This window comes from Sinohyriopsis cumingii, chromosome 9 (genome assembly GCF_028554795.1).
Source record: "Sinohyriopsis cumingii isolate HCF-2022 chromosome 9, ASM2855479v2, whole genome shotgun sequence".
NCBI classification, from domain to species: domain Eukaryota; kingdom Metazoa; phylum Mollusca; class Bivalvia; order Unionida; family Unionidae; genus Sinohyriopsis; species Sinohyriopsis cumingii.
This window is the reverse complement of record NC_142969.1, coordinates 111,989,958-112,017,493: the sequence shown is the minus strand read 5'-3', so window position 1 is coordinate 112,017,493 and position 27,536 is coordinate 111,989,958. Positions and strand designations below refer to the sequence as shown.

General features: G+C 35.4%; 2 protein-coding genes across 2 annotated transcripts; both read left to right on the top strand.

Annotated features, from left to right (window-relative positions):
• The first annotated feature begins 5,773 nt into the window (after positions 1 to 5,773).
• Positions 5,774 to 13,199, top strand: LOC149792487 (uncharacterized). The gene is made up of 2 exons (XM_089969579.1): positions 5,774 to 6,197; positions 13,171 to 13,199. Exons 1-2 carry the CDS (start codon positions 5,774 to 5,776, stop codon positions 13,197 to 13,199), a joined length of 453 nt encoding a protein of 150 aa, XP_089825705.1.
• A 1,490-nt stretch (positions 13,200 to 14,689) lies between these two features.
• Positions 14,690 to 26,070, top strand: LOC149792486 (uncharacterized). The gene is made up of 5 exons (XM_089971075.1): positions 14,690 to 15,169; positions 21,016 to 21,225; positions 22,395 to 22,687; positions 23,030 to 23,158; positions 24,223 to 26,070. Exons 1-5 carry the CDS (start codon positions 14,860 to 14,862, stop codon positions 24,262 to 24,264), a joined length of 984 nt encoding a protein of 327 aa, XP_089827201.1. The 5' UTR covers positions 14,690 to 14,859; the 3' UTR covers positions 24,265 to 26,070.
• The last annotated feature ends 1,466 nt before the right edge of the window (positions 26,071 to 27,536 follow it).

Sequence of the window (27,536 nt, the reverse complement as noted above, 5' to 3'; positions counted from 1 at the left end):
TAGGCCACCGGAGCGGTCAGAAGAACACGTACATTGTATGTAGTATAAATAAAATAACCGCAGAGTATTCAACACAGTACACGTTACAGCATACGTCAAATCATTAGAACATTTTATTATTAGGACTTCTTAAATATTATTCGTAGATTATTCCTGGATGTTTGGGGGATTTGATTCTTGAAACCGTAAGTTATTTTTATCATTTTTGCAATATGTTTCCAGGGAAATAAATTATTTATTATATTTTTCAAAGCTATTTGTTTTCACTTTTTTGTGTTACTGTTTCCTCGAGCCTAAACACGTAACATAATAAATGTTAATTTTTATCACAGAAATTAATTAAATAATGTTCATTACGTTTATTGAAATTTGGTTCATTATATTGCTTCCATTTAATTCAAGTGTATTGTGTACTCCAATGGTTTGCATACAATTATCGAGATTACCATCGCACTAATCCATAATATTCGTTGATTTTGATAATGGCTCTTTTTTCGACATCATGCTGACCGATTTATCCTCGTTCACCTCAGACGACCCTGCCTCCATTGTCGTCTACTCACTGGACATTAGCACTATGCTATTTGTTACTGCTGACAGACATTAAGGCACCATATGGGGAATAAGGTTATCTAAGGTGTTACTCTGTTTCATTTAGGACTGGAGCGTAAATCCGTGTTTATAGCCATTTTGCTTTATAAGGCCTTTTTGTCTGTACGTATGGTTTCAGATGGCTGCTTAGTAACAAAATGCCACATCACGACATGGTGCTGGTGGTTTACAAGTATCTATTTAACGAATCTCGTTAGACATTGGATGTTGTAACGTAAACATCATCTTCGGTCATGGGCCTCTGCTTGATATTCATCTACTGAATCACAGGTAAAGGCCAGTGGTGTGACTTCGGTTCACTAACACTATTAAATGACGTTGTCCGAACTCGGAGCCAATCATATACCAACTATGCTGACACATGTCAACGGTAGGATATTGTTGGCATTCTAGCATCAAGGTTCACGGAATGTCCTCCCACTAAATGTTGCATATCGGTCACATGAATATGACCTTCCGTTATGGTTCCTTCCCTATCTGTTATGCAGCGAAAGCAAAGAACAACTGTCCACCGTCAGTTCATTAACACAAAACTGTATTGTCTGAACTAGGAGTCAGTAAAGCTTATCCACTATATTAAAAATTCCAACATGACAGCTCGATCAGTAAGTTTGTCTCTTTCTTTGTCAGCCTTTTTAGGTAGAGTTCGATCTGCCTTTTTGTCTGTTCGTATAGCTGTCTTTTTTAAATGTTAAAATAAGTATGGTAGAATTATGATAAAATATACAAGTTGGACATTCAGACAGGTAATTATTACAAAGAGAATTGATTACGAAAACAGGTAATATCATTCAAAAAGGTTCTTAAATTAATTCAGTCAGTCGCTCGTTTTTACTTTCTTGGCATTGCGTCGTTCGACATTGCTCAATCGAGATCGTTTGAAACGTGTGTGCCAATTACAGATACATTTTAAAGGAATTTTTTTTAAAAAAAATAATAATTTTACAAGTGTTTGGTCGATAGCTGAATTGTCTTATCGCGGACATTATTTCGCTGCCAACGAATATACAATATTACATAACATTCGTAGATCAAATTCTGATAACTTCCTCCCACCCACCTTAGAAGATAAAAACTGGTGGACATCCACGCAGCCATGCAGAGAGCCCATTTAGTAAGGGAGTTTGATGAGGCACGGTATCTTTTGCACTGAATATTTGGTATTTGTTCAAACTAAATGGTCAAAAACAAGTCAGTTCGGACTGAGATTTTCTAGCAGAAGATCGCGTAGCTATACCTGGTTCTCCTTTTAGTCCAGTTGACACTTGTAAATATATGACATAGAGAATAAATTTTCATTCCAATTATCGGGCATCATGTCATTTCTCTAAAACGGAAAACTATAGACCCGTTACTGACCCAAAATTACGCGGGTATTTTAGCTACCATTCTAGAAATACGGGCATAGACGAATCACTCTTTTCGTCTCAAAGTTTTAGATGAGGCTGTGCTACTCGGGCTCTTTTTAAAGGTTCAAGTTTTTAGAATTAATTCAATTTACATGGATATTGAATTAGTGATTCCTGCAAGGACTAACTTTGTTTCGACCTGACAAAAGAGTACTAGTTTCTACAATTATGAATTACTTGTTCTCGAATCGAACGAGAATTTCGTTTCTTCCAGAAACAAAGATATTCGCAGTACGTAATAATTCATGGGTACTGTCAATTGTGGGTAAGGTGTGGTAGTTAATATTGGGTTTTTGTGTTTGCCTTGTTGGTGTGTACCTGCCTTTCGGCCGCTGAATTTGGAACATATTGCGTAAATGATTCGACTTTGTGATCAAAATATTTCACTCATTGAAATGTAGAACGAAATTAGATACCTTATTTTATAATAAAGTGTATAAATGTATATTAAATAAACATAGCTGTAATAGCCTGCATTATTGTTATTATTTTTATTATTATTATTATTATTATTATTATTATTATTATTATTATTATTATTATAAATTTATACTTCTTTACACAGTGATGTATAATACAATTTTGGATTCACCTTTTGTGATTTTGTATGAAATTCAGTTATTTATTAACTGTGATGAAATCACGGCGATTCTGCTTAATATTTCAGTTAGTGCATTGTTATTAGGTTATGGATTGTTATTAGGTTATGCATTGTTATTACGGTATGCATTGTTATTGCGGTATGCATTGTTATTACGTTATGCATTGTTATTACGGCATGCATTGTTATTACGTTATGCATTGTTATAACGGTATGCATTGTTATTACGTTATGCATTGTTATTACGGTATGCATTGCTATTACGTTATGCATTGCTATTACGGTATGCATTGTTATTACGGTATGCATTGTTATTACGGTATACATTGTTATTACGGTATGCATTGTTATTACGGTATGCATTGTTATAACGTTAGCATGCGGCTAGATTTAAATCATGTTGTTTTAAATAGTTCAATTGCATGATCAACATATTTCATTTATTGTCATGTGGAACGAAATTTGACACATTGTTTACGTAATTAAATGCAAACAGTAAATTATGCAAAATAATGCTTTAATACATGGATTATTTTTAAAATGTCATCAGTTGTCTTGGTCTATTATCATATATTCTTGTTTGTGAACAATATTAACTAGTTCGGACCTAATAATAATGTGTCCTGTTGTCTTTATCAGGCTATGTTACAAAATGTTTCCACATCGGTGTCGTAAATATTTAACTGTTATATTGTGATGACGCGGGGTGCGGTACTCCTATTTACAGCATCTACTTTGTTACGACAGCTCCCTAATTCACAGATTTTTCTTCGCAGTCTCATTATACACAGAAAAATAAAACTTTAGCTTGGGAGCAGAAAGGATATTCTTCCAAAAATTCACATTATTAAGAACAGATTTGAACTTGCTTGCACCAATTGTAGCAAAAACGTGATACAAAACGGCGTATTAAAATTCACTTTTGTTGTTTACAGGTAGGTATGGGGGGGGGGTAAGTGTAATGGTACACATCAGAAATGCACAAACAATAGCCTCGTTTATTCGGGAAAGGCAGCGTGAAAATATTCTGGCTAAAGGCAATGAGCTCTTTTGGTGTTATCATCGGTCATAGTGAGTGATGTGGTGTATTAAATGGGACAAAAGAAGAATGCCTGGCGATAAGTGTAGAACCCGCTACATGAGCAGTGTCCTTTCGTCTAAATTTACAATGAAGTCAATGACCCTGGTAGCCAGTAGGAAAATAAAACGCCTAATGTGAAAAGTAATGACCCCTAAGAAGCATAAATCAAGAACGGAAGCAAATAATACTTACAAACAGGCGCGAGATACAAACTGTCACGGAAACGACACGAGTCGCTGAGAATGCGAAATGAGACGATTTAGAAAAACAAATTAACTTTTTGTACTGAAATCTGTCTTAGAATAAAATTGAATTAGACACCACCAAGCATTTTCACTGTTAACTACATAAATGAAAGTACTTGCAATATTGATCTTTCTCACCTATAATTTCTGGACACGATTATTAGTTATGAAAATTCGCACATAAAAGCAAATATTAAAAGGAAACATTAAGATCAAGAAAATCGGATATACATTTCGCCAGCTAGTGTATTGATGGTTTGATTGCGAAAAAAGATCTCGTTGTTCGCACCATCTTGACATACGATCGCAATCACCAGGTCATCAAAATATACAGAGTACTACTCTCCTCGCAGAATTTTTTTGACATAAGGCTATTTTGTTCTATCTTAACCTTAGTCTATTTTCTTCATGAAAATAGTACATGAGTACATTGACTGGATCCCACGTCCGTTCTCTAATCACATACTAAAATCAAATTAAAAACGAAGAATTAGAAATCAGACTACGTATGATAACACAGATGCACTTAACCATGACGTTATCGCTATATTTTGACGCCTGTTGCTTACTGCCATTTAACGTCATCAGACGAGTTCCCCATCACTGCAAGTAAATAATTCATAACTTATTCATCCTATGTGAGTGGGGTGTTTGAAATATTTTGCAGATGTTATATTTTATTTCTCTGAACCTGTAAGTACATGTAATGCCGATCGATAGACAGAAGAATGTTCTATAAAATGATCTAAAGCAGTACGTACAGCACGCTAGACACGTGCAGATAAAAGCGTGTGACATAGCACATGTAAATGACAGTGACGTAAAAAGGTTGGAGATGGACAATTCTGATACCCTGCATGGAACACCTTGTAAAATTCAGGCTCTTGGGTTACTCTCTTACCGATATCAAGAACCACTTCGCTAAAGTTTAAAGATAAAAATATATGTCATATCCTGCGATTCTGAGGTGGTTTCGCCATTTTCAAGATGGTTGCGAATTCACAAACGATGACCCCACGTTCTAAATGACCACAGTCTGCGATTGGTAATGGGCAGTTGATGAAGACGCTAGATACACATTTAAAGATATTTCTATTCCCACTGGTATTAGTTTCTCTGCTGTTTTAATATATGTGAGAAAGCTTACCAGTAGCTTCCCCTAGGTTGGTGGTTCTTACCGGGGTTTTATCGGGCTCTTCCTTCACAAACTATACTAACCGCTCCGGTGTCCTAGTGGTTAGAACGTTCGCCTCAGATGCGGGAGGTCGTGGTTTCGAACCCTGGCCGCTGAGGCATACCAAAGACTTTAACAATGGTAATAATAGCTGCCTTGCTAGGCACTCAGCATTAAGATGTTAGTGTTAGGACTGGTCGGCCTGGTGTCAGGATAATGTGACTGGGTGGGACATCATGCTACATGTCTGCAGCATCATGCCCCAGTACTAGATATCACTATAAACTGCCACACTGCAGACATCGTAGCGATATGACTGAATAATTGTTAAAGTTACGTTAAAAATCTAAATCACACACACACACACACACACACACACACACTATATTGGCCGCTTTAACGAGTCTTTTTCAAAAGGCAAATACAAAACATAGACAAGACAAACAAATAAAACAGAAAAACGGTTATGTTTGCGAAACTTTATATGGATGTTTCTACAGGAATTAAACCTTTTAACTGTATTATGTTTCACATACTGACACTCACACACTCACACACACACACACACACACACACACTATACGGGCCGCCACCAAAAATGGCGTTAAACCCATAATAACAATATACTGACGAATCATCGAAAGATCGAAAATGTTTGTCCAAAATGTGCTCCGCATTTGTCAACAGACTCGAGCTGAAACGTGTGAACAGATACGTTTCAATGAGATTGTAACAGATGATGTAACAGATGATGTAACAGATGATGTAACAGATGATATAACAGATGATATAACAGATGATGTAACAGATGATGTAACAGGTGATGTAACAGGTGATGTAACAGATGATATAACAGATGATGTAACAGATGATGTAACAGATGATGTAACAGATGATATAACAGATGATGTAACAGATGATGTAACAGATGATGTGACAGATGATGTGACAGATGATATAACAGATGATGTAACAGATGATGTAACAGATGATGTAACAGATGATGAACTGTGGAATTACATTTTTGAACTCGCCTCAATCGAAATAATCAAGTCTGGATCGGAGAAGGGAGCAGGCAACAAATCGCTCGAAGCTGAGGAACTGTCAAGAGAATATATATATATATATATATATATATATATATATATATATATATATATATATATATATATATATATATATATATATATATATATATATATATATATATATGTGTGTGTGTGTGTGTGTGTGTGTGTGTGTGTGTGTGTGTGTTCAGAGGTACCTGAGAGTATATGAGATTACAAGAATACTCTCAAGTTTTGCGACTTCCTTTACAAATTTCATACCTTCAGGTACACGTGTAATTCAAGTACAATTACCGCCTTACGGGTTATTTAGCACTACAAGTATGTAGATTTGTAATAAAAATGCAGGTGCCATGCACGATATGAGTTCAGTATTTCAAAATTCATATAGATATTATCACATGCTGTAAAGGTTTTCGGTTTGGTGTTTAAATGGAATATTTATAAGAGGCATTGTCCACTTCATTAAAGACATGTCCACTTCATCAAAGACATGCAGTGCAATTATAAGTTCTAGTATTGCTGTGTTGCAGTCCACGTATCATGTGTGTTTAGTACTGTCGAGTTTCAATTCAAGTGTCATGCTTTTAGGTTTGCCGAGTTTCAATGCACGCATCATGCGTGTATAGGTTTGCCGAATTAACTCGCTTGCATGAAACGTGCACAGTGCACACAGAGAATACCTACATATCGGATGGACCAGGCTCCAAGGGCTATTCTAATGAAATTTGAAACAGGCCCTTCGTGTCTGAAGCTCTGAATTTTGACAATACAATTTTTAATTAAAAATGATCAATTTAAACAAATAAATAATCCTAAATCATTTTTGAAGATGCGATAAAACTGCGCCTCTGAACTATATAGATCATTGTCTCATTCAAATAGTGTATGAACTGACATAGTAGTGTGTGAATTGACATAGTAGTGTGTGAATTAACATAGGAGTCATGAAGAAAAGAAGATGCAACATTTACACAAATGGAAGTTGATTATTTCTATGTGTATCTGACCAAACTTCAAATAAATAATATTACGTAGCTATTTATTTAAAATGAAGCATAATTACTTTTTTCCTGAATAATACAATATAGAGAGGATATGTCTTCCTAATGTAATACCGGAAATATTATTTTGTTATAAGTTACAGAAACGGTTCTATTTTAGCGAGTAGCAAAACCGCGAGTTAAATGAAATCGCCGATCAGAAGAAACAAATCAATAACATTTATTTAAAAAAATAAAAAACATAAAGTGGCTTGATATAACAGAAGGTTTGGGATATGATAACATAATTTTTTGCAATTAATTTAATTTTTGACATACTGTAGACTATTTTACCCTATCTTACCGCAAACATTAAGTCCAATTAAACGATGCAGCACACCGGTTTGCATATGTGGGGTGGGGTGGGGTGGGGTGGAGACTGTGTTTTAAACTGTTCTAATTTTTTTAAAGGGTCAAAACTTCTTAAAGAAGCAAAACGATAGCGAGTCAAATATCAATGGCAAAAAAATGTATGAAAAGTAATGAATATTTAATTATTTATTGCTAAAGTCTACGAAATGCTCGCTGTGCTTGCTGCAAGTGTTTTTTAAAATCTATTTCGATTTTATTTCCTTCATTTTGTTTTTGTTTCTTCTTTTTCCCATTTTCTATCATTTTTCTCTATACCTTTCTTTACCGACCCCCTCAGGTCTTATCGTTATTGTCTATTATTAAAATAAAATTCCTTTTTAATCAATGCACATTTAATAGATTTGTTTCTTTTTTCTGTATGTTTGTCTGTCTTTCTCTTAGTTGAGTTCAAACCTAAAATTACTCTCTTAAGACTTTCACTAAGTATTCAACCTCATTGGTTTTATTACCTTTAATCTACCTACGCCATATCTCTCTCTCTCTCTCTCTCTCTCTCTCTCTCTCTCTCTTCTCACACACACACACACACACACACACACAAACAAACAAACACATTGTATACCTTCGTTTGTCTGCAAAGGTCAACATAAGAGCGTATGACAATCATTGTATGCGAGCTTGTCGACATACATTTACGTATGTATGTAAGTACGTAGGTAGGTTCCTATGTAGGTTGTTGTTGTTGTTGTGGGGTTTAACGCCATTTTTCAGCACGATAGGCTATACATGGCGGCCAGCATTAATGGTGGAGGAAGAACCCGGAAAACCCCGGAAAGAACCACCGACCCACGAGAAGCTACTGGCAGGCTTTCTCACATGCCCACATTGGCTGAATCTTAGACTCGAACCGCCGCAGACAGAGGTGAGATGGCAGTGATCCGTAACGAAGAGCGCTTTAGACCACTCGGCCACTCGGGGCCCCTCCTATGTAGGTAGCTAAGTAACTAGGTAGGTATTCGTATTTGTTGTTTGAAGACATAGTACCACAAGTATGTCATTTAATATCGCAGGGAAGAAAGTAACTTACCGAAGGAAACACCAAAATTAAGCGATCCGGATTCTAACAGGAGGAACCGAACTTGCTCATTTTCGGGTTATGTCACCAGGAAGCTCATCGTCTCTTATCTCCACTCGTGGCCAATTACAATCCGGTTTATTCTACATTTGTAAGGGATATGTATGTATGTATGTATGTATGTATGTATGTATGTATGTATGCATGTATGCATGCATGTAATGTTATTGTGTTGTTGTAGGGTTTAACGACATTTTTCAGCACAAGATAGGCTATACACGGCGGTTAGTATATATGGCGTAGGAAGAAACGGGGGAAAACCCCGGAAAGAACCACCGACCGATGAGAAGCTACCGGTAATCTTTCTCACATACCCTCATTGGCCGAGCCCGAGACTCGAATCCACGCAGACAGAGGTGAGATGGCAGTGGTCCGTAACGCTGAACGCTTTAGACCACTCGGGGCCCCTCTAGGATGGATGGATGGATGGACGGATGGATGTAGATAGGTAGGTAGGTAGGCTGGTTGGTTCTTAGCTAGGTTTGTATATGATTCGAATTTTACCATAGCGTTAATAATTTTCCAGTCATATCATACGATGTCTGCAGTTTGGCAGTTTAAAGTGATATCTAGCACTGAGGCATCATTCCGCAGACATGTAGCATGATGTCCCACCCAGTCACATTATCCTGACACCAGGCTGACCAGTCCTAACACTAGCCTCTTAATCCCTAGCACTTAGCGAGGCAGCTGTTAGTACCATTTTGAGAAGACTTTGTTATGACTCGGTCGGGGTTCGAATCCATGACCTCCCGCTTCTAGGGCGGACTCTCTAACCACTAGGCCACTGGAGTGGTCCTCGTAGCTATGTCGGTAGCTAGAAAGGCATTGCTTTGTGTTTCTCATCAATCCCTTATTACTTTGTCTATCTATTTCTCTACTAAAATCGATAGATAGATAGATAGATAGATAGATAGATAGATAGATAGATGTATAGATAGATAGATAGATAGATAGATAGATAGACAGATAGATATATAGATGGATGGATGGATAGATTGATAGATGTGTACTACATGGACAGACTGAATAAATGTTCACATATTAGCAATATTGTATGCCAAAACAAATTTGTTTCCTACCTTTATAGAAGGCATCATTTTCTCATAATTTTCAAATTCAAAAATGTAAAATAAATAAACAGAAGAACAAGAAGTGTATGTGATATACTGACGACATAATGCCATGAAGTGTGTGAGTGCGTGTGTATGTGTATATATATATATATATATATATATATATATATATATATATATATATATATATATATATATATATATATATATATATATATATATATATATATATGGATGTTTAACGTAGCTTTAACAATATTTCAGTCATATCGCTACCATGTCTGAAGTATGACAGTTTAAAGTGATGTCTAGCAAATAGATAGATGAAACGAACATTAAAGACAATCGTCAACAAAGATCAAGCTTTTTCATTCATATAGATACACACTCTAGTTTGGTGTGTGTGTGTGTGTGTGATTTGAATTTTTAGCTTTAACAATTGTTCAGTTTTTTCGTTAGGATGTCTGCAGTGTGGCAGCTTATAGTGATGTCCAGCACCGGGGCATCATGCCGCCCATTCACATTATCCTGAAACCAGGCTGATCATTCCTAACAGAAACCTCTTTATGGTATCACGGTACCAATTGTTTTTCCATATACCTCAGTGTTCTCTATCCTGGTTTATGGCATGCCTTACAAGAACAAGATAGCTGTTTTTGTACATATGATTTTTCATCTTTTGCAGGTAAAATAGCCAATATTTGGCCAAAATCAACTATATTATGTTTACATAACTTATTTTGTTGCATGCATTCCAATCTAGGAGGTTGCACATACATAAAGGCATCAGGTAACACAAGCCTATATCTATCATAGCTATAGTTATCAAAAGTCCCCATCCAAAGCCAACTTGTGCTATTTTCTGAAGATTGCATACATTTTATTCTTAAAGAACTTTCAATATTTGACCAAAACTGTTCAGCACACATTTGTTTTCCTACATCAAACTAGTATAGTTCATAAATGCCACCCACATGTATGCGTTTCTATGGATACACTGTGAGGCTATTCTTTCCTTTAGGTATCACGGTACCAATTGTCACGGTACCAATTGTTTTTCCATATACCTCAATGCTAATGTTTTGTGAAATAAATATACTTTCTGTCCTACTTGGGCATGCATGTCACACACTGTCATGTAGAACAATGCTGGATTGTCAATTTGACAATGACATAACCAGGTACTCCATTGCATTTAAGAGAGATAACTCTACTGGAACTAGACAGGGGTAAGAGTTATCTAGTCACAACAAGCACATTTTCAGCCATGTGTACCATATTTTAAAAAAATCATAAAAAATACAAAATATGATCTAGATAGAAATTAACACAAACTCACATGTTGCCAAGAGGCTCAACATCTTTTTAAGCCAAACAGAAAGTACAACTCTTACATAATGCACCAATCACAGCTAGTGTTGCTCTTTAATTCTGAATACAATGTTCCATACACCTTAAGTTCCGCCCACCTGGACTTGCACAATTGGTACCGTTATACCTTATGTTGAGCGCCAAGCAAAGCAGCTGCGAGTACCATGAGTAGTATATGGGGCCACCCTAGCGACTATGGGAATTACCATGTTTAAAGTCTTAGGTATGACTTAGCCGGCGTTCGAACCCACCACCTCCCGCATCCGAGGCAAACTTTCTAACCACTAGGCCACCGGAACGGTCCACTGATATGTGCTTAAAGTACATTACTTGTTTGCTGTTTGTTTTACTTTGAGCAGAAGAAAAAAAAACTTTCAAAATAAACAAATATACTATCTAGGAGAGAGAGAGAGGGAGGAAGGGAGGAGTATAGAGGTAAATAGTTGCTAGGAATTGTGTCCTCTTTTTCTTTCGTTTCTTTGGAAGTGTATGTATTGGAAATGTTAAAATTGCGAACGGAGCGCAAATTCTTGAGCAGGACCCCCCCCCCCATAAGTGTTATCGATAAGTGATTATTTCAAAAAGGAAAGATTTTTAATTTATATATTGGAATACTTGCAGATATATCGAAAAATTTAAGTCTAACGTTGCTTATATTTTAAATTCATAATATTTAATAAATAATAAATTTTACATATTTAAAGGGAAATAAAACTGTATCTATATTCTTCATAAATTTTCTACAAGCGATGGTCAGACTTACTTTCATAATTTTCTTCTAATTAGCAAATCAATAAAGCGTAACATAAATTAAGCACGTGAGTTATGGTAAAGTCACCATACATTTCATCTTTCATAAAATCTTTTACCAGTTCAGGATGTTACAACCAACGATCGAGAGGTCCCATCGCTCTATTTTTCTGTTGAAATTATATATAATTTTGTTCATTCACCAAATAGTGATAACGACTTTTTTGAATAATTCATTTCGTTTCTCATACACTTCGTTTTTGCTTTTCTGTTTGCATCCATCATATACGGACTTATATTTTCATTCTCTTCACGAAATCTCATATCCATGCAATTTCCAGTCACTGAATCAATGAACTTTCGATTTTTAAGGGAAAGATATTAAGATAAACCACCAAATGAGTGATTTCCTGCAAGCTACTGCGCGTGGAACGTTCTTTCGTGTAACAATACCAGAGCTTGAATCACGCCTTTAACACGAACCGATCATTGATTACTATCTTCAAACTTCCATTTTCTCCATAATTAATGTGCCAAGGATGGTATGGCCTGCAGGGTGTGAATAGTTCAACGTTCTGATTACTGGAGCGATACAGTCGGAATGGCATGCATATATGTATGTATGTATGTATGTATGTATGTATGTATGTATGTATGTGTGTGTGTGTGTGTGCGTGCGTGTGTGTGTGTGTGTGTGTGTGTGTGTATGCATGCATGCATGTATGCATGAATGTATGTATGTTGTTGTTGTGTTGTTGTGATTTGGATTTTTAACGTAACTTTAACAATTTGTCAGTCATATCGCTACGATGTCTGCAATGCGGCAGTTTATAGTATGTATGTATGTATGTATGTATATGTATGTATGTATCTGAGAAACAACGTAAACATCAAAATGAGGACACATAATGACGTGTGTTACACAAAATAAGCACAATTGATAATAATCTATTGGAGGGGGAAGGGGGGGGGGGGGCAAGCGAATGAGTGATCTACAGCCCTCGCCTTTAGCGATCATTGACATCCAGTCTGATTAAAATCAGATGTTCGACACTACGTGGAGATCTGCTGGACATCAGTAAGTACTCATGTTCTGTTGACCTTGAGATTCGCCAATTAAATCACATCTTTCAGATTTCACAAAGTGGCACGCGTCATTTGGAATATATCGTTACTAACGGTAACTCTCCCTAACTCGATTTTGCAACGCTTTTTTACCTTACAGGCTCCAAAAATATGTGGACTGGGAATTGAATAGGTCACCTAAACATGAACTTGTATTGGTATGTTTCAGATATATCCATAGCACAGCGGAGATATTGACCTCTGTCCACGTGGGTATGTGAGAAAGATTGCGATTAATTCTCTGTGGGTCAGTGGTTCTTAAAGGTGTTTTGCCGGGTTCTTCCTCCATCAAATATGCTGACCGCTATACGTAGTCAATCATGTGCTGAACAGTGGTGTTAGACCTAAAATAACAACAACAACAACAACAATCTAGTGCACGTAACAAATCCTATACGGCTCTGGCGATTTCCTATTTTGTAACCCCAAATATATACTGACGGTCAAAACGTTTCATGAAATGTTTAAACTTTTGTGTCAAATGATAAAGCCAGAGCATGACTATCCCGGATGTCTTAAGAGTTGATACAGAATAGGGAAGTTTGTTGAAGCAGAATATAAGACAAACGTCATTCACAGACTGAAAAAAGACGGATTTATAACTGTTTAATGGATGTCATCAAATTGGTTTTTACAAAAACAATTAACATACAAAGCACACAATATCTCTAAAGTTGGCGAATCAAACAAATATTTACAAAGTACAAAGTAATAGAAATAGTTACAATAATGGAGTAAAGTTAAGAAAATAAATGCAAAAAAAATAAAAGGTACAATGCTTTGAATATCTCTCTTTTAGAAGACTATATTTTATTAAACAGTTAAAGAAGCACTGCCGTTTAATGTTTGTGTGTATGTCTGTGTGTATGTGTGCGTGTTGTAAACGTCACTTGTAACTTAATCCAAGGTTCTTGAAAATGCAGCTTTTATGTAAAATGATAAAGTCTCTTGCCATATAGAACCATGTCGAATGGGGGTGGGGGGGAGGGCAATGTGGCAAGGGCCTCATCCCTAAGCAGCCTCAATTTTTAGCAGTTATTTTTAAATCTCTGAAATACTCTCGTTGTGTACTTAGTAAATTTTAAAACTTTAAATAGTAAATTATAAGGACTTGTTTTGGCATTCAATTCGTTTCCGTTTTTCAACATACCCAGGGCCTAGGGGACTCTCTCAACCTCTGATGGGGCCTGTGTAGAACACGTAACTATATTAGCGGTAGTTACTTTCATAAAACATGCACCGGATGCATGTTACATGATAGAGGCGGTTGAACGAACAGTACATATCAAGATACAATGGTTCAGTCTATATCCGTAAAACTTCATAGCTGACCACTACATGTAGGCCCCCATCCCCCCACCCCCTTTCATCCTTTGAAAGTAATTCTGCGGGCGCCCCTGGTAAATACTGCTTATTTCTTCATACTGTATCGGATGCCTGTGCTCTTGGGAATGTCACATAACTGCCTTTTCATGAGCATGATTTAGTCAATATGTGCTGGAAATGTACCGTTCAAACTGTCCAAAGCAAAATCCATACTACGTTCAGGCGATGTTGTCTATTTATAGTTCAGGGAATTACCGACCAGCTCGCTTTAAGTACGTAGCATGTTGGTCACGTGAATTCGAGCCTTCACCCGTTCATGACCTTTACTTGTCAGTTCCACATACCGAATGTGTAATAATGTTGCTCAATGTAAAGGTTATCTCAGGTTAAATAACATTAGATAAACATGTATTTAATTATCAATTACAGTGAAATCATGCACAAGTCTAAATATGTGACGTTGCTTTCTCTGCGTATATCGCACAAAGTGAGAGTGCAATATTAATGGTGAAGCTCTCAAGAGTTGACTGCAATGCAAAGCAATGTACGTATCGCTCCCGGCAATGATACGTTTTCATCTAAATTAAATATATTTGGAATGACAATACTGTCATTCTCAGTTGACGCCCTACTTTACATAGTGTCTACATTTAAGGAGTCATTTGAATTGATAGAAGAAAAGAAGAAAATAATGGACGACGAAACAAATTCCCGCCCTCCCACATGGAGTACACGTGATTGGTGCATGCATCGTATGGCCAAAACAGGCATGAATCATCGTCGGCCTGCCAATTGCGATAGACAAACCAGCACGGTAACGTCGATAATTCTGGCAAAGAAAGGTAAGATGATCATTTTATCATATTCTCTTCAGTTATTTAAGTTTGAATTTGCAAATCGTGGCCTTCCAGTGGGCACTGAGTTCCAACGTGCCGATAAAAACCAACCTTCCAGATAGTAATAGAAAGAGAAAGATCTTGATTTTTTTAAAATTTAAATCTCGGCCACACGGAGGTGGTATACTAAACGGTGACAAATGTATTATGGACATGTTGAATATTTTTGCGCTTTTAAAATAGTCAGGAAACTAGTACATGTATTTATTTATTTATATATATAAAATGTTGAGAGAAGATCACAGTTTATATTGATTTTCCTTTGTGATAAGTTTTACAATCTTTTTTAATCCGAATTAACAGAATAATATGAAAATTGTACTGGAGAACGATCAAATATAAAATAGTTAACACACTATAATGATATTTCTTTTATGAAGTTAAATGGACATTTTAAACGCACATGTTTTACTATAAGCATTCTGCCGAACAAAACCAACCACAACTAATGTCGTCCTTGGAAGCATCATTATCATCATCATTTTTACCAATAATAATAATAATAATAATAATAACTGGTAAAGCCACCTTGTTTCATATTACGGAGTACTTAAAAAATTTGACCATTATATATATATATATATATATATATATATATATATATATATATATATATATATATATATATATATATATATGTGTGTGTGTGTGTGTGTGTGTGTGTGTGTGTGAAAAACATACATATTTCACTATCATGCATATAAGGAAAACTAAACTTAGAACAAGGATGTTTCATATTTATAGGTCATTGCACATCATAAAAACTGATTGATTGTTAACAGTCTTTACTTAAATGACATGTATAGCAGAAAAGAAAAAAGCTAAATCTGTGTATTGTTGTTTTTTTATATTAATTACACAAGCGTCTTAATGTGTCTGCGTGTGTGTGTGTGTGTGTGTGTGAGAGAGAGATTTTGATTTTTTAACGTAGTTTTAACAATTTTTTAGTCATATCGCTACCATGTATGCAGTGTGACAGTTTATATTGATGTCAAGCACTGGGGCATCATGCCGCAGACAGGTAGCATGATGCCCCACCCAGTCACGTTATCCAGACACCAAGCCGACAAGCCCTAACACTAGCCTCTTAATGCTGAGCACCAAGCGAGGCAGCTGTTAGTACTATTTTTGTAAGTTTTTGGTATAGCCTGGCCGGGGATCGAACCCACGACCTCCCGCATCACCTGACCTTAAACCCGATTTGCATGGCTGCCTGGCGTTTCACCCAAAAAACCAATATATTAGTAAATTTAGTAAATTTGGTATGTATGTATGTATGTATGTAAACAAGAATAACAAATGCAACCGCACAGGCTCTTCGTCGCAAATTTTTCTCCGCATTCCAAACTGGCATCCCATCCCTTGTAGTGACACGGATACCCACAGAAAATGACCCAGTGGGTCATAAAACAAAATATTTTATCTGATGTGTTTTCCTACTCAGACTAAATGTATTAAAATTTGTATTAGAGAATAGTTAAAAATGTCATTGTAATTGAAATTTCTGCACACCTGACCTTAAGCCTACTACATGGGACTCGAAAGGTAAGGGTCACGGATGAATCCCCTTTGTAGATGGGTTGTCCCTAGTAGAATATAACTGCAGTGAATTTTTACCTAGAGTTTTACTAGATGTGGTAATGCGGACAGACCGATGGAAAGTATATACATGTACTCACAATAATAGGGATATAAAATGTTGTATGTCTGTATTTATTGAGCTAATTTAAATGTGCCATTGCGATTGAAAAAAATATAAAGCTTTCGCTTTTTACGAAATATGTAGTATTTAAATATTAGTTTTGATATTGGCAGTGACTTACACACAGGTGTCACACAAATAGCCATACACGCCCACTTACTTAAACATACACTGAAGTACCACATTGATAATAATATACGTCCACTTACGTACCTACACACAGACGAGGTAACGCTCGCTGGGGATGCTTAGGATTTTCAAGAAGAAAATAGCATCTTTGTATCTACCCGTATATGCTGGAAAACAATACATTTTGGACTAGCTCTTTAAGTAAAGTTTCAAATAAAGTTTGGACTAGCTCTTTAAGTAAAGTTTCAAATACAGTTTGGACTAGCTCTTTAAGTAAAGTTTCAAATACAGTTTGGACTAGCTCTTTAAGTAAAGTTTCAAATAAAGTTTGGACTAGCTCTTTAAGTAAAGTTTCAAATACAGTTTGGACTAGCTCTTTAAGTAAAGTTTCAAATAAAGTTTGGACTAGCTCTTTAAGTAAAGTTTCAAATACAGTTTGGACTAGCTCTTTAAGTAGAGTTTCAAATAAAGCTTGGACTAGCTCTTTAACTAAAGTTTCAAATAAAGTTTGGACTAGCTCTTTAAGTAAAGTTTCAAATACATTTTGTACTAGCTCTTTATGTAAAATTTCAAATAAAGTTTGGACTAGCTCTTTAAGTAAAGGTTCAAATTGTTAATTATGCAGAGCAAGTAAATAAGGCCTTTTTGTGTAAATGATTGGATCGCCGGTCATGTGAATTTAATCTGAACCTTCGATCAGTCTGCGTTGGTTTCTGTGGTGTATTTGCATACTGTGATGTGGTTGGTTACGGTGGTGTGGTTGGTTACTATAATGTGGTTGGCTACAATGGTGTGGTTGGTTACTGTGGTGTGGTTGTATACTGTGATGTGGTTGGTTACTGTGGTGTGGTTGGCTGGCTACTGTGGTGTGGTTGGTTACTGTGGTGTTGTTGATTGCTGTGGTGTGGTTGGCAACTGTGGTGTTGTTGGTTACTGTAATGTGGTTTGTTAATGTGGTGTGGTTGGTTACTCTGGTGTGGTTGGCTGCAGTGGTGTGGCTGGTTACTGTGGTGTGGCTCAGGGAGGTTGCATTGTACTTGATTCCAGTTGCCTCTTACACAAACAAATGTAACCTTCATGTGTTTCTGTCCGAAATTAGTACACAGTGGAAATCCAAATATGCTTTTGCACCGGGTCTAGTTTCAGATGCAAATTGTACGCGCCACTCAATTTTAATTGCTTGTGAAAATCCGTTCACATGAAGAGTACGCACGTAAATTAATTTGCTTACATTTACAAACTGGTATATTTAAAAGGGTGATAAAGTCCATTTATAACTAGTTTTCATTTTCATGAAAAGTCTATTATTCTAACTAAAGTAATAAAGCGAATGGCAAATAATATAGCCTGACTTGCACATCGCGCAGCGCATTAAAAAAATGCGTACAATATGATGTTTTAGCTAACACGTAACAGTCTGACAAAATATAGAATTTAGTAATCGTGTTTTCAGACCATTGCTGCAGATTCCTTTCCTAAATAATATGGACAAGGGATTGATATCAAATATGACATAATTAGAGCAGATCAATAGGTATAAGTCCAAAAATTCCTTTTGGATGTTTTTTTTGTATTTACGCATTCAGACATGGTTTATCCTAGAGATAAAAAAGAGATGACAGAGTACAGATGGGGAACTGCACCGTCCAGTTGACCTTAGGTGAAATTTATCTTTATAATTATTTCATATATATATATATATATATATATATATATATATATATATATATATATATATATATCAAGTACACCTATTTACCTGTTGTAAGTAATGCAGTCCCTCAAGTCTAATATAAAAACCATTAAACAATTACAGTTACCTTTGTATATTCCTGTGTATCTGTAAGTTTGTGTCTATATAGAAATAACAACATTCATTTTATTGACCGGACCATTCCGACATGCAAATAAAAACCAGGTTCCATTGATTAGAAGGCTTGAAAAAAAAATCAGAATTATCAGCAAAAACGGGCACATCACGATAATAGTTGTGGCTTTAATGGCATAGAGGGGATTTTGCATGATTATATTGGTAAATATTCATAGAGTAGTTTTTCTTTTCATTTGGGGTGGGGGTCGCATAGTCAGAATACGTGATATTATTCTTTTTTCCTTTCAGCTACTGGTATATGCATACATCAACTTCTGTGTGTAAATGTGCGACGTTTACCCTTTCTTTGCGTGTGTGTGTCTGTGTGTGTGCGACGTTTACCCTTCTCTTTGTGTGTGTGTGTGTGTGTGTGTGTGTGTGTAAATGTGCGACGTTTACCCGCTCTATTCATGCACAGCTAATGTAGTAGTTTGTTGATTTTCTTAAAATCAAGAAAAAGTCTCACAGACTTGAATTTAAATCAGGACAAATCAAGACCATAACTTCCGATGATTTTTGGGCTGTTTTTGTGTTGTTGTTGTTGTTAATGATGATGATGATGATATCTGTTATTGCTTAGTATTAACTCCAAAAGCCAAATCAATACTGACGAGGTTGAGGAGTGAAAAGTCTTGGTGTTTAAATGAAATGCAGTCTATTACTCCAATATCACAGACCGTTACCCCAATATCATAGTCTATTACCCCAATATCACAGTATGTTACCCCAATATCACATACTGTTACCCCAGTATCACATATGACATGAACACTTTGGAAATTAAAGTCACTATATGAGTAATAAGATTTCATTAATGTATGACATGGATAGTTGGAAATTAAAGTCACTATATGAGTTAATAATTAATGTATGACATGGATAGTTGGAAATTAAAATCACTATATGAGTAATAATTAATGTATGACATGGATAATTTGAAATTAATGTCACTATATGAGTAATAAGATTTCATTAATGTTTGACATGGATAGTTGGAAATTAAAGTCACTATATGAGTAATAATTATTGTATGACATGGATAATTGGAAATTAAAGTCACTATATGAGTTAATAATTAATGTATGACATGGATAATTGGAAATTAAAGTCACTATATGAGTAATAATTAATGTATGACATGAATAATTGGAAAATAAAGTCACTATATGAGTAATAATTATTGTATGACATGGATAATTGGAAATTAAAGTCACTATATGAGTTAATAATTAATGTATGTCATGGATAATTGGAAATTAAAGTCACTATATGAGTAATAATTAATGTATGACATGGATAATTGGAAATTAAAGTCACTATATGAGTAATAATTAATGTATGACATGGATAATTGGAAATTTAAGTCACTGTATGAGTGATAAGGTTACATTAATGTATGACATGGATATTTGGAAATTTAAGTCACTGTATGAATAATAAGGTTACATTAATGTAAGGCTGCATGTATCTAAGCATACATAACCCAGCTTTTGCCACACCAGCTTCAGCACCAGAATATTGAAAGGGGGGGGGGGGCGGGGTCTGAACCATGTCACTGCTAATGTGTACCTGATCAATCAACGCACTGGCAAATTCAGTTCTGGTGCAAAGACTCCACCCATCAAGACCTGTCCTTGCGCGTGATTCATCATACAACAGTCGGCAAATTATTTCACCTGGTTTTCCACACCTCATATAGTTCCAGAATTCTGGATGTATACGTTAAACATACAAAAATATAAAGCTGCCCATTCTTGTCAGAGTCGTTAAATAAATCACTGAATAAATCATTTATGTATATCGAGGATAGTTATATCCATCAGTGTGTCCACATAAAATTCAAATAAAGCCATGGAATCGTAGAAACATTTCCGTGAACTCAAATATTTTAAAATTATTTAGAGAGGAAAAAGAGATAAAACTTTTGCAGAATGTCTGGACCACTGGAGTTCAAACGTATTAAGCGACATACATGCTTGGCATTGAAAAGATTTGTTTATTCCGAAAGCCAATTTTCCTTTCTTGCTTACCCCTCTGTCATCAATACATACAAAGTACTTATCGGATACATTTTGATCATATTTTATAAAGCTATGACTGTACCACATCTCCAAGACTCGACCAAGAATGTGCTTCCTGAGAGAAATCTTACGACAAAGGAGAGAATTAAACTCGTGACACCATGTGGCAACCCAGTCGTTGCCATAGAAGCACGTGCAGGGGCGGAAAAACAGGATGCTTTGGCTTGCAATGTTCTCATGGCTGTGAAACAGCACCTTGAAAAACGTGAAGAAAGTAATGGTAAGATACACGTCTCTTACTTTATTTGCATGTGTCCGTTTGGCGGACAGTTTAGACCTAGTTGGTTTGAGTTCTCTTTATGTCCAAATACGAACATAGAATAGCCATACATTTTGTTGGAGATTGGAACTTTGAAATCCATTGTTTTGTCATTTCTGGTTTTAGTGTCAAACTTTTTTGCCTGTACAGTATAAACAAATGATCCCCATTTCTTTTGAAAACATAATAGGATAAGCATAAACAAGCTGTGGACCGCAGTCATAACCTAACAAGGGACAGTCGTATGTCCTGAGTAGAATTACGTAAAGGAACCCACAGAAGCCACGTATGTATGTATGTATGTATGTATGTATGTATGTATGTATGTTTGTATGTACGACTGACTGACTGACTGACTTTCTTTATGCATGTATGTATGTATGTGTGTGTGTGTGTGTGTGTGTGTGTGTATGTATGTATGTATACTTATATTTCCTTCGACTTGGCTCTTAAAAATATAGACTAAATAATGTTTACTTTCTTATTTATTGTCAGCACGTTTTTCATGGCGTTTGTTTTTTGTTTGTTTGTAATATTGTCATTGTATATGTTTTTATGTTATCCAGTATTGCAAAGCACTTCGAGTTCTAGAGATTAGGCTTAGTACTAAGTACACATTATTATTATTATTATTATTATTTATTATTATTATTATTATTATTATTATTATTTATTATTATTATTATTATTATTATTGTTGTTATTATTTATGGTAGTAGTATTAATAGTATTTTTATTATTATTATTATTTATTATTATTATTATTATTACTGATGGTAGTAGTATTAATAGTATTTTTATTATTATTATTTATTATTATTATTATTTATTATTATTATTATTATTATTTATTATTATTATTATTATTATTATTATTATTATTATTGTTGTTGTTATTTATGGTAGTAGTATTAATAGTATTTTTATTATTATTATTATTATTATTATTATTTATTATTATTATTATTATTATTATTGATGGTAGTAGTATTAATAGTATTTTTATTATTATTATTAATTATTATTATTATTATTATTATTATTATTACTGATGGTAGTAGCATTAATAGTATTTTTATTATTATTATTAACTGCTCTCATCTTATATGAATATAATCATTTTATTGCAGTAATTGTGTTGATTATCGGAACTAGTCAATCAGAAAGAATAGCCATTGAGATAGCGTCTAAGATACCGGCTTATTCAACGGACCAAGTCAAGATTTTTATAGCGGACAGCTCAATAGAAAGGCTCATGGCTGCACAGAAAGTTTGTAGTGATGTTATCCACTGGCCGGCTGATGAAGATGAACCAAGTCTTGTAGAGAAGACAAAAAGCACGTGCAAAGGAGGTGCGGACTTAATTCTCGACTTTGTCGGAACCCCGAGGACCATAAAAAGAGCAATCAAACTTTTGAACAAGGTATTTTATCCTAGAAATTTTATTTAAACTAATTATCCGACATATTGAACATGAAATTGTAAAATAAAAGCAATTTGTAGTTAAAAATTTTTTATTCTGCGTTTAATGTCATCATGTTATTTTTATTGATCTGAAATTTTCAACCAGGATATTAATAATTATTTGTAAGCTTCACATTTTATTTAATCAGATTGCTAAGGAAAACAAAACAGAACCAGAATAGAACCATATCGTCAAATAATCGGAATTTTCAGCTCCGTCAATTTGTGTTTTAGCTGAGAAATTTTAAAAAATTTAATAAATTATGAAACTTAAATTAATATGTAGTATTTATCCGAACAGGGTGCAGCGTTACTGATTGGGACAGACACATTTACGAAATCTTCCACAAGTCTGTATACCCTTATTGAACAACAAGACATTATCCCTGAAAATAAGGAAATGAATGAAACCATAACATCTGATCACTTTGTAAGTAAAATCACACCCATCTCTGTCTGTCTGTCTGTCTCTCTCTCTCTCTCTCTCTCTCTCTCTCATGCAGGCGTTCACACATATTGACAAGTATTAACGCTATCCTACTCTGTCCTATATTAGGTATAAATTATTGGGTGAGTACGTAACTATTTGAAACACATAATATAAGAAGCATCATTACCAATGATGCTAGATATGTTTGTCTTGTATCTCCCATGGCACATCAAGGGTATTCAAGGGAGTGTTTAAATTCATACAGATTTCCAAGTAATATGTGAAGGTTTTTGTTCTATCTCTGGCTATGTTAGTTATACGAGTTTCAAAGTTATTTCATCTCTGGCTATGTTAGATATACAAGTTTCAAGGTTATTTGAGCTCTGGCTTTGTTAGATATACGAGTTTCAAGGTTATTTCATCTCTGCCTATGTTAGATTTACGAGTTTCAATGTTATTTGAGCTCTGACTATGTTATATATAGGAGTTTCAGGGTTATTTCATCTATGGCTATGTTAAATATACGAGTTTCAAGGTCATTTGAGCTCTAGCGATGTATGATATACGAGTTTCAAGGTTATTTAATCTCTGGCTATGTTCAATATACGAGTTTGAAGGTCATTTGAGCTCTGGCGATATATGATATACGAGTTGCAAGGTTATTTCATCTATGGCTATGTTAAATATATGAGCTTCAATGTTAGTTTTGGAGCCCTGGCGATGTTTGATATACGAGGGTAAAGATTATTGAATCTCTGTCTTCTATGTTAGATATACGAGTTTCAAGGTTATTTGATCTCTGGAGATGTTTGATATACTAGTAACAATGTTATTTGATAGCCTGTTCACTTTTAGTTATGCTTTGTATATTCACCGATTCAGACAAGACTTCACTGTTTTTCCTTTTGAAAAGTACTTGTGACATCTTTAAAGAACACTTGGTCCCTATATGCACTGTTTCGCGCTCTAGCAATATAATAAAATGCTCCCAATCAATCCCTATGCATTTTCGCCCGCTGTGGTAATATAACAGAATCATAAATAAAAATGTTATTTCTTTCCAGCCGTTACATCGTATAATGTCCTACGATCCATTCGAAGTTTGACCTTCAAGGAGAGAACGACTTGAACTGGATTCAACTCAGTCGCACATGGGTCAGTGTTAGGGTTGTTCACTTAGATTCCCGTATCGCGTTGTCTTAACACGATACACAACTTCTCAAAGAAGGAGCAAGTTTTTGAAATTAAAAACGAACAGAAGTATCAAATAAGACGAATTATCCGAGCTTGCGAGTGGAACACGTCAGGATGAACGGCACATCTTACTAGTAGTGGAACACCTCAGGATGAACGGCACATCTTACTAGTAGTGGAACACGTCAGGATGAATGGCAAATAGAAGAACTACGTTTACCTGAAGCACAAGTTGAGAAGGTTGTAGGAGTTCGCTCTAGACGATCCAGACCATTCACAACCATTAGACTATTGTTTATATTTGCTTAATTTGTTTCTCAAAATATTAACGTCTCGATAATAAAAGTGAGGCATCTTGCTAAAGTTGTACGGTAGAATGTGGAATCATCATTAATTGATGATTTATATCGTGTTAACATCAGAAACATCGTATGAATCTCGTATAAGTAAATGCAAAACGTGTGTTGGCGTCAGTGCCACATTATGTACCTCTGTGTTTACCTTTATGAAGGACCAGAGAAAATATAGTTGGAAAAAAGTACAGTCACCTTATCTCATAAGCGATATCGATATTTATATCGTTAAGTACAATCGCACATATCGATATCGACCGTATTTTAATTAATTTGTTTCTTTATATGTTTCCAATAAGTTTCATTTTATCTTTTAAATGGCGCGAATGAGTAAATATGTATTTATACAGTATGTCCTGGTGTGGTCTATACTTTGTACAGCATGATTCAAAATATGGAGTTAGATGAATTATTCGCAGCATGTGACAAATAAACATTTGTATTTCTTAACGCAACATCGCACCTGCTATTTTATATTAATTCATGCACTCTTTAAATGGTTGTAAATTACAAGAAAAACGTATGTGAATGTTCTCTAAACCAACATTATATGTGGTCAAATTAAATTTGTGACCTGTCCTCGGACGGTCGACGAGAGAAGAGAACAAAACCTTTTAGAAAGTAATGGATATCCTAATTCAGCTGGCGTGCGATGATGATGACGACGACGATGATGATGACGATGATGATGATGATGATTGCCACATAGACGAATGAGGAAGGTTTCGCGTAAACATGTACTCGGGCATTGCGTCCATAGCGTTTACAGTATGTCACTGCTAGATGCGATTAATGTAGCTTGGCTGAGAGATAACATCAAACAGAATTATTGAGAGAGAGAGAGAGAGAAATGAATCTCGTTTCAGGAATCATATTTCCTTCTGTTCAGCTGAAAAACAACGAAGCAGACCATTAGTGTTGTTTTTATTCTTTTGGAGGGAGGAGTTGGGTGACGCCATTTTTCAGCGCAGACTGGCATGCATAACAGCCAGTATACCTGGTGGTGGAAGAACTAGGAAAGAAACCACCGACCCAAGGGAAGCTGCTGGCAGGATTTCATATATACCTATATTTGCTAAACCCAAGATTCGAACCCAGGCATGCAGAGATGAGATGGCAATGACGGATGAAGGCAATTATTTTAAACATTTTGGCCATCCGGGGCCTTCAACAGAAAACTAATATTCAAAAGATTCATTATTATAGATCTCAGAATGTTATTTGTAATTGATATGTATTAACTTTATCTAAACCAGCTCTCTTGCTAAACTTTACTACCTTAGCATCCGTTACATGACATTTTACTGGATCGGACAAATTGATATGTCTAAGTGTGTCTAATTTTTAAAATCCTTAATAAAAGAAAACACAGCAGATCGTTTTGTATGTCTTTTTATTTGTGGAGTGGGGCGTTTTGGTTAATTGTTCCTGCAAGGTAGGGGTGGGCGCATCAGTGTAAATTGCATAAATTGTTATTCGTGCCCACAATCAAATATGGACTGCTTTTAACATTAATAACTCATCTCTTTAAGAGACATTTAAGTCAAAAGAGCAAAGTTGAGATGAGTGATCACGTGCAACCTGCCGACTGGCTGCGAAACATTTTCATTCTAAAACCTTCACGTTTAATTTCATTTCATTTCTGGATATGTGCACAAATCAACCCTTTATCAATAATATATAAATGTGATACCACGGAGGCTTGTGCTTTATGTGTCTTCATACAACTCAGGCTGTGTTGATTTTTTTTACCTATTTATCTCATTAGCACCAGACAATTAAAGTAGCAAGATGTTTTGGGAATAATCGGAAAAAAGTAGGTAAATTTGAGTGTGTTGAGTTTTCCTCAAGGGCCAGTTTTTTTATGCACGCAGCTGGTCACGCCAAAACTGGACATCAAAGGGTAAAGGGAGACCACTTTCTCAGTCTTAACTTGGAGCTTTGCGTAATAACGGAACCCAGGTCTCACTGGACAGTATTCCGAGTGAATTTTCATCCGATAATGACCTACTGCAGCAAAATGAGAATAATTTTACACTGAAGATACAAATAAAACAAACTAATGATTTTTGTAGAACCCAGGCATGTGAGATTATGACTGCGGTAATCGGGTTAATTCCTTATACTAGTGATGGCTTTTATACTGAACCAATACTGCCACAAACCCCTCTTTTTTACATTATTTTTTTACAGCAAAGAGATATTATGAACATTTTCATGTGACAAGGCAGTTAAAGGAATCAGTATGTACCTTTATGCGTGAATAAAGTTAACTAGTACTATAACAAATTAGCATATTTTCCATCACCCTTCAATCATCTCGATTTTTAGATGTTCACCTTTATAGCAGACATACCTAAGTACGTAAACCAAGTCGGCTGTTCATTTGCAGCCCAAGTTATTCATTAGATCCGCAGTTTTAGTCTAACTGTGGCAGGCAGCCATCAAAAACATGTTTTAAAGCATAACTCAAAGCAAATGAAAACCACATTACAGAATCGGCTTCTGTGTGAATTTAGAAATGCTAGGCTTATCATAATTAGGTTAATACCTTCTAACTTAAAAGTTAGGGAGGTGACAAAATACGGAGCTATACAGTGAGACCTCAAGAATTTATATGCCAGTCGGATATGACGAAACGCTTCTCAATTTCAAAACTTTAGCCAATTCTAAATAAAACGCAACCTCAACATGTGTAAAATTCCCAATCGCCTGTTTCCTATGATATATGTCAGTTGTTGATGATCGAGAGTCATGACAACAGCTATGAGAGACCTTAATACTTTCGTTTCACTTTCCACACTACCGCTCCGGTGGCCTAGTGGTTAGAG

Excerpts from the sequence above, each read along its gene's own strand:
- LOC149792487 (XM_089969579.1), top strand. The coding sequence starts at position 5,774 with ATGTTTGTCCAAAATGTGCTCCGCATTTGTCAACAGACTCGAGCTGAA. Across the intron at positions 6,198-13,170 it reads TGGATCGGAGAAGGGAGCAG|ATATATCCATAGCACAGCGG; the intron begins GCAACAAATCGC and ends GGTATGTTTCAG.
- LOC149792486 (XM_089971075.1), top strand. The coding sequence starts at position 14,860 with ATGCAAAGCAATGTACGTATCGCTCCCGGCAATGATACGTTTTCATCT. Across the intron at positions 21,226-22,394 it reads AAAACGTGAAGAAAGTAATG|TAATTGTGTTGATTATCGGA; the intron begins GTAAGATACACG and ends ATTTTATTGCAG. Across the intron at positions 23,159-24,222 it reads CCATAACATCTGATCACTTT|CCGTTACATCGTATAATGTC; the intron begins GTAAGTAAAATC and ends ATTTCTTTCCAG.